Below are 6,720 nucleotides of genomic sequence, written 5' to 3'. Positions count from 1 at the left end.
CAAGTTCAACATCCGGTCCATGTCCGTCATCGCCCACGTCGACCACGGCAAGTCGACGCTCACGGACTCCCTCGTCGCCAAGGCGGGCATCATCGCGCAGAAGCACGCTGGCGAGACGCGGTACACGGACACGCGCGCGGACGAGGCCGAGCGCGGCATCACGATCAAGTCGACGGGCATCTCCATGTTCTTCGAGTACAAGATGTCGGCGGGCGAGAAGGCCGAGATCGCCGCCGCCGAGGGCCGCGCGCTCAAGGTCACGGGCGGCGGCGAGTCGGAGGTGCTGAAACCGGCGACGGAGGACGGCGCGCCGGCGATCACGGACGACTCGTACCTCATCAACCTCATCGACTCGCCGGGCCACGTCGACTTCTCCTCGGAAGTCACGGCGGCGCTGCGCATCACGGACGGCGCGCTCGTCGTCGTCGACACGATCGAGGGCGTCTGCGTGCAGACGGAGACGGTGCTCCGCCAGGCCATCTCCGAGCGCGTCAAGCCCGTGCTCCACGTGAACAAGGTCGACCGGGCCCTGCTCGAGCTCCAGCTCTCGCCCGAGGACATGTACCAGTGCTTCGCGCGGTCCGTCGAGTCCGTGAACGTCATCATCGCGACGTACAACGACGAGCTCCTCGGCGACTGCCAGGTCTACCCCGAGAAGGGCACCGTGTCCTTCGGGTCCGGTTTGCACCAGTGGGGCTTCACGCTCTGCAAGTTCGCGCGCATGTACAGCGAGAAGTTCGGCATCGGCTACGACAAGATGATGCAGAAGCTCTGGGGCGACAACTTCTTCGACGCCAAGGGCAAGAAGTGGGTCAAGTCCGACAAGGACGGGACGCTGGAGCGCGCCTTCTGCCAGTTCATCATGTCGCCCATCTGCAAGATGTTCACGGCCGTCATGGAGGACAAGCGCGCGAAGATCGCGAAGCTGTTGAAAGCGGTGGGCGTGACGCTCAAGAAGGAGGACGAGGAGCTCGTGGGCAAGCCGCTGCTCAAGCGCGTCATGCAGAAGTGGCTCCCCGTCGGCGACGCCATCCTCGAGATGATCGTCGTCAAGCTGCCGTCGCCCGCGGCCGCGCAGCGCTACCGCGTCGAGAACTTGTACGACGGCCCGCTCGACGACGCGGCCGCGAACGCGATCCGCACGTGCGACACGTCCGAGGGCGCGCCCCTCATGATGTACATCTCGAAGATGGTGCCGTCCTCCGACCGCGGCCGCTTCTTCGCCTTCGGCCGCGTCTTCTCGGGCAAGATCGCGACGGGCCAGAAGGTCCGCATCATGGGCCCCAACTACGTGCCCGGCAAGAAGAGCGACCTCTGGGTCAAGAACATCCAGCGCACGCTGATCATGATGGGTCGCTTCCAGGAGCAGGTCCAGGACATCCCCGCGGGCAACACGTGCGGCCTCGTCGGCGTCGACCAGTACCTCCTCAAGTCGGGCACGATCACGACGTGCGAGGAGGCGCACTGCATCAAGACGATGAAGTTCTCCGTGTCGCCCGTCGTGCGCTGCGCCGTCGAGCCCAAGAAGGCCCAGGACCTGCCCAAGCTCGTCGAGGGCCTCAAGCGCTTGGCGAAGAGCGACCCCATGGTCCTCTGCTACACGGAGGAGTCCGGCGAGCACATCATCGCGGCGACGGGCGAGCTCCACCTCGAGATCTGCCTCAAGGACCTCCAGGAGGACTTCATGGGCACGGAGGTCAAGGTCTCGGACCCCGTCGTGTCCTACCGCGAGTCCGTCGGCGCGACGTCCGCGCAGACCTGCCTCTCCAAGTCGCCCAACAAGCACAACCGGCTCTACATGGAGGCCCACCCCCTCTCCGACGAGCTCGCCGACGCCATCGAGGACGGCAAGATCTCCGCCAAGGACGACCCCAAGCTCCGCGCGCGCGCCATGGCCGACGAGTACGGCTGGGACGTGACGGACGCGCGGAAGATCTGGGGCTTCGGGCCCGACGGCTCCGGCGCGAACCTGATCTACGACCAGACCAAGGGCGTCAACTACCTCGCGGAGATCCGCGAGTCCGTCGTCGCGGGCTTCCAGTGGGCGTCCAAGTGCTCCGTGCTCTGCGACGAGCAGATGCGGTCCGTCGCGTTCAAGCTCCTCGACGTCACGCTCCACGCGGACGCGATCCACCGCGGCATGGGCCAGATCATGCCCACGGCGCGCCGCGTCCTCTTCGCGTCCATGCTCACGGCCGAGCCCGTGCTCCAGGAGCCCCTCTTCCTCGTCGACATCTCCGTGCCCCAGGACGCCATGGGCGGCTGCTACGGCGTGCTCACGCGCCGCCGCGGCGTCGTCTTCCACGAGGAGCAGCGCCCGGGCACGCCCATGGTCCAGATGAAGGCCCACATGCCCGTCATGGAGTCCTTCGGCTTCAACGCGGACGTCCGCGCGGCGACGGGCGGCAAGGCGTTCCCCCAGATGGTCTTCTCGCACTGGCAGGTCCTCGCGGGCGACCCCACGGACCCGGAGACCAAGCCGGGCAAGGTCATCACGGACGTCCGCGCGCGCAAGGGCCTCGCGCCCGAGATCCCGCCCCTCGACCGCTTCCTCGACCGCCTCTAGGCGCCGCGGCGGCACCGGGCCGTCCCGCCCGGGCGCCGCCGCGCGCGCGCCGCGCGCCGGCGAGCCCGGGGGCAAGCACTAACGACCCCCTCCCCCCCCCTTCCAGCGCGGCCCGGGAGGAGGGCGGGCGGCCCGCGGAGCGAGGGCGGGCGGGCGTCGGTCGTCGAAGGACGCGTCGAAGGCGCGCGGAGTTCGCCATCTTTCGCCTGAGGTTGGACTAGTTATTGAAGGGGATGCGCGCCCGACCTGAGGTTGGACTAGTTATTGAGGTTGGACGTGCACGCGAGAACTTTCGGTCGCGCTGCCCTGTCTGGGTCAAGGGAGGCGCATCTACACTCGCGCTGCTGGGTCGGGTCGGAGAGGGTGTGTTGTTCCGCGATCATTCGCCTCATGTCCCTGCGAGCGGCGAAGACTCTTGCGGCGGTCGCGGCTGGCGCCGCCCACCACACGGTGGCTTTCGACGGGGGCGACGCTCCGGCGGCCCTGGCCTCCGAGGTCGTCGAGGACGACGCCGCGGCGCACGACGTGCGGGCGCTCGTGCCCGAACTCTTGAAACGGGCGCTCCGGAGAGACGCCACGGCCATGGCGGCGCTCCGCGCGCGCGACGAGATGGCGCGGCGCGCGCTGGCGATCGGCGCGAAGCTCGCGCGCGACCCGGCCGTGCGGCGCTCGGCCGTGCGGCGCTGCCGGGCGGCGTCCGGGAAGGAGCGGGAGCTGATCGCGGAGGCGGTCGCGAGCCTCTCCGCGGAGCTCGAGGAGCTCCGGCGCGAGGTCGCGCGCGACCGCGACGACCCGCGGCGCTTCGAGGCGGCCCCCGGCCGCGAGCGGGCCGGGGACCCCCTCGGCCGCCTCGGCGAGGCGCTCCTCGCCGCCGCGCTCGTCGCCGCGCCCATCGTCTACGTCGCCGCGGTGACCCGGGAGCCCGCGTCCAAGCGCGCGCAGGCCGCGGGCCTCGTCGCGGCGGCCGGCCTCGCGGCGATCCTGAGCGGCGCCCTGGGCGAGCGCGCCCGCGAGTGACGCCCGTTCCTCAGGCCAGGAGCGCGCGCCCATCGCGGGCCGGGCACGCCGCTTGAGGCCCGGGGGGGGGGAGCGGCGATTTCGGCCGTAAGTCGGCTTCCGAGTCGGCGCCCTCGGGGCGAGGGCGTCGACCCCGCAGCCGACGCCCCCGGGCGCGCGGACGGAGGGTGCGGACCCTCGGACCCTCGTGCAGCCGCGTCCCCACCTAGGTTTCTGGTTTCCTCGAGATTCTTCGAGAGCCGCGGCAGGTCACGGTCGAGAGCACTGGCACGTCGATGGGCCCAGGATCGGACCCAGGGCTCGGACCTTTCGGACGAGGGGAAGTTCGCTCGGCCGAGGGGCCCGGACGAGGGGTCGTCTCGCGAACAAGCCGAAATCGCCGCGAACCCCTCGAGAACAATATTAATACGCCGGCACCTTGAACGATGCGTTGAGCGGAAAAAAAACGCTCGTCGGTTAGCCGCGGCTGCCGCGTGATGGGGGTGCGAGTCGCGGTAAGGTATGGTGGTGGCGAGGACATCTTCCTCGGGACCGCCGGGGCGGCGGACGGCGACGGGCGGCGGGAGGTGACCTACGACGACGGCGACGTGGCCGTCGCCGAGGCGGCGTGGATCACGGCCGTCGCGCCCCTGGCGTCGCTCGGCGCGGCCGTCGACGCGCGGGTCCTCGCGCGCTTCGAGGACGGCAACTGGTACTGGGGCGCGGTGACCGCCGTTGGCGACGGCGCCGTCGACGTCGCCTTCGACGACGGGGACGCGCTCGCGGGCGTCGCGCTCGGCGACGCGCTCGGCGTCGCGGCGGCGCCGGCCGAGCCCGCGGCCGAGCCCGCGGCGCCGGACGCGCCGCCGGACGCGCCGCCGGACGCGCCGCCGGACGCACCGCCGTCGCCCGACTACGAGAGCGACGCGTTCGACGCCGACGACGGCGCCGCCGGCGCCGCCGCCGCCGCCGCCGACGACGGCGACGGCGGCGCCGTCGACGCCGCCGCCGACGACGACGACGGCGCCGCCGCCGACGCCGCCGACGACGGCGACGCGCCGGCGGGCGGCGACGCGCCGGACTTCGACGCCGGCTTCGCCGCCGCGGAGGCCGACGACGCGCTCATGGCCGGCGGCGGCGGCGACCTCGGCGTCTTCGGTTTCGGCGCCGAGTCTGACGACGACGAGGGCTCGGGCTGCGGCGGGTCGCCGCGGGAGCCGTTCCTCGTGCGCGCCTTCGAGGGGGGCGGGTCGCCGGAGCCGGTGACGCCCGAGGCCGGCGCCGCGGACCTCGTCGGCGGCGGCCTCTACGCGCTCGCGGCTCGGTCGAGGCGGCGGCTCGGTCGACGGCGGCGGCGCGTCGGCCGACGGCGGCGACGCCTGGGGCTTCGGCGCCGCGGAGGCGCCGGCGCCGGGCGCGGCGCGCGACGCGCCGGACGCGCCGCCCGCGCGCTTCGCGGCCGCCGCGCGGCTCCGCGCCGACGGCGCCGCGCGCGCCGCCGCGCCGCCGCGCGCGCGGCTCGCGCTGCTCCTCGGCGACTGCGCGGCGCTCGAGGCGCGGCTCGAGCGCGACGAGGTCGCGGCGGCGCTGGGCGGCGGCGCGGGCGGCGCGCGGCCGCGGCTCGGCGGCGGGCCCGCGCGCGACGCGCTCCTCGGCGCGGCAAAAGGGTGCGACATTCCCAGCTTCAAAGGCTCCTAGCTCGGCCGTGTTCCACTCGTTTCGGCTGATTTTTGGACGAGCGATCATCTCTCGGAACGGTCTCGACGCGTGGATGTGTTTTCCGGAACGCGCGCGCGCGGCACACTCACGTTGAAGCGACGTTGCATCACCCGTGTGCCGCCCAGGCGCTCCTCGGCGGTCGCATGCGCGCGGTCGCGCTCTCGCGGCTCTGCTTCGGCACGGCCGCGCCGGAGACGCTCGGCGCGCTCGTGGACCTCGCCGAGGGCTACGCGGACGCGGGCCTCTGGCCCCAGGCCGGGGGCCACGCGGCGCGCGCGGCCGCGCTCCTCGACGCGGCGGCGTCGGCCGGCGACGCGCCCGCGCTCGCGCGCGCCGCGCGCCGCGCGGACGACGCGCGGCGCGCGGCGGCCGCCGCGCGCGCGCTCCTCGACCTCTTCGCGCGCCTCGAGCGCGTCGCCGCGCGCGACGGCGGCCGCGTGCCCTGGAACGACCTCGTCGCCGCGCTCCGCCGCGCGGAACGCGACCGCCGGGTCGGGGGGTCCCGACCGAACTCTCGAGCTCGGTCACATCGACGTCGATTCGGCCGATGTTTGGACGAATCGATGGCTCTCGTCGAGTGCTCGAAGCGCGGCCGAAGAGTTCGACACCGTCGCGTATGCGCCCATCGAAGTCGGGTCGAAGATTCGAACGCCGCGCAGGCGCTCCGGCGGTCCGCGGCGCCCGGGCTCGCGGACGTGCCCTGGGGCGTCCGCGAGGGCGACGCGGCGCCGGCGGCCGCGCGGCGCGGCCGCCCGGGCGGCGGGCCCCTCGACGGCGGGTCCCTGTCCTGGGGGCGCGCCGTCGGCTTCCTCCGGTCCGCGCCTGTGCCGAAACCAACCACTGGTTTGGGGGGTCCCCACCAAACTTGAGAATTCTCTAGCTCGGTCAAATCAAAGTCGATTCGGTTGATTTTTGGACGGATCGATCGCTCTCGTCGAGTTCTCGAAGCCCAGCCGAAGAGCTTGTGTCAATACATTCGAATACGCTCACATTGAAGTCGGGTTGAAGATTTGGTTTCGGCACAGGTCCGCGCACGGCGGCTTCGTCGCGGCCGCGCGCGCCGTCGAGCGCGCCGCGGACGCGCGCGACGTCGCGGAGCTCGAGCGCTGCTTCGCCGCGGCGGAGGTCGAGCCGGGCAAGGGCGCCGCGGCGCCGCGGGAGCTCCGCGCGCGCGTCGTCGCGTCGTCGCGCGGCGGCGCGGCCCTCGCGGCGTCGGGCCTCCGCGCGCTGCTCCGGCGCCGCTGCGCGGGCGCCGCGGCGCCCCTCGCGTGGGAGGAGTGCGTCGCCGCGCTCGTCGCGGGCGACGACGGCGGCGAGTCGACGCCGCGGGGCGTCGAGGCCGTCGGCGACGGCGGCGGGCCCGCGGCGACGCGCGGCGAGCGGCGCGCGCACGGCCTCCGCGCGCGCGCGCTCGTCGTCGGCGGCCGCGCGCGCGCGCG

At 73.3% G+C, this 6,720-nt stretch overlaps 2 protein-coding genes across 2 annotated transcripts in view; both read left to right on the top strand.

The window, feature by feature from the left end:
- The window catches only part of AURANDRAFT_72618 (hypothetical protein), a gene marked incomplete at both ends in the record, with an annotated part of 2,980 nt that extends 279 nt beyond the window's left edge, over positions 1 to 2,701 (top strand). The window contains one exon of the mRNA XM_009043068.1: positions 1 to 2,701. Within this exon, the coding sequence (XP_009041316.1) occupies positions 20 to 2,566 (2,547 nt within the window).
- Positions 2,702 to 3,148: 447 nt separating this feature from the next.
- On the top strand, positions 3,149 to 3,583 carry AURANDRAFT_67533 (expressed protein; the record flags this gene model as incomplete). The annotated part of the gene is made up of 1 exon (XM_009043069.1): positions 3,149 to 3,583. One exon carries the CDS (start codon positions 3,149 to 3,151, stop codon positions 3,581 to 3,583), a length of 435 nt encoding a protein of 144 aa, XP_009041317.1.
- Positions 3,584 to 6,720: the final 3,137 nt, after the last annotated feature.

Source organism: Aureococcus anophagefferens (assembly GCF_000186865.1).
Source record: "Aureococcus anophagefferens unplaced genomic scaffold AURANscaffold_41, whole genome shotgun sequence".
NCBI classification, from domain to species: Eukaryota; class Pelagophyceae; order Pelagomonadales; family Pelagomonadaceae; genus Aureococcus; species Aureococcus anophagefferens.
The sequence above is the reverse complement of the archived record's forward strand: the minus strand, read 5'-3'. Positions and strand labels throughout refer to the sequence as shown.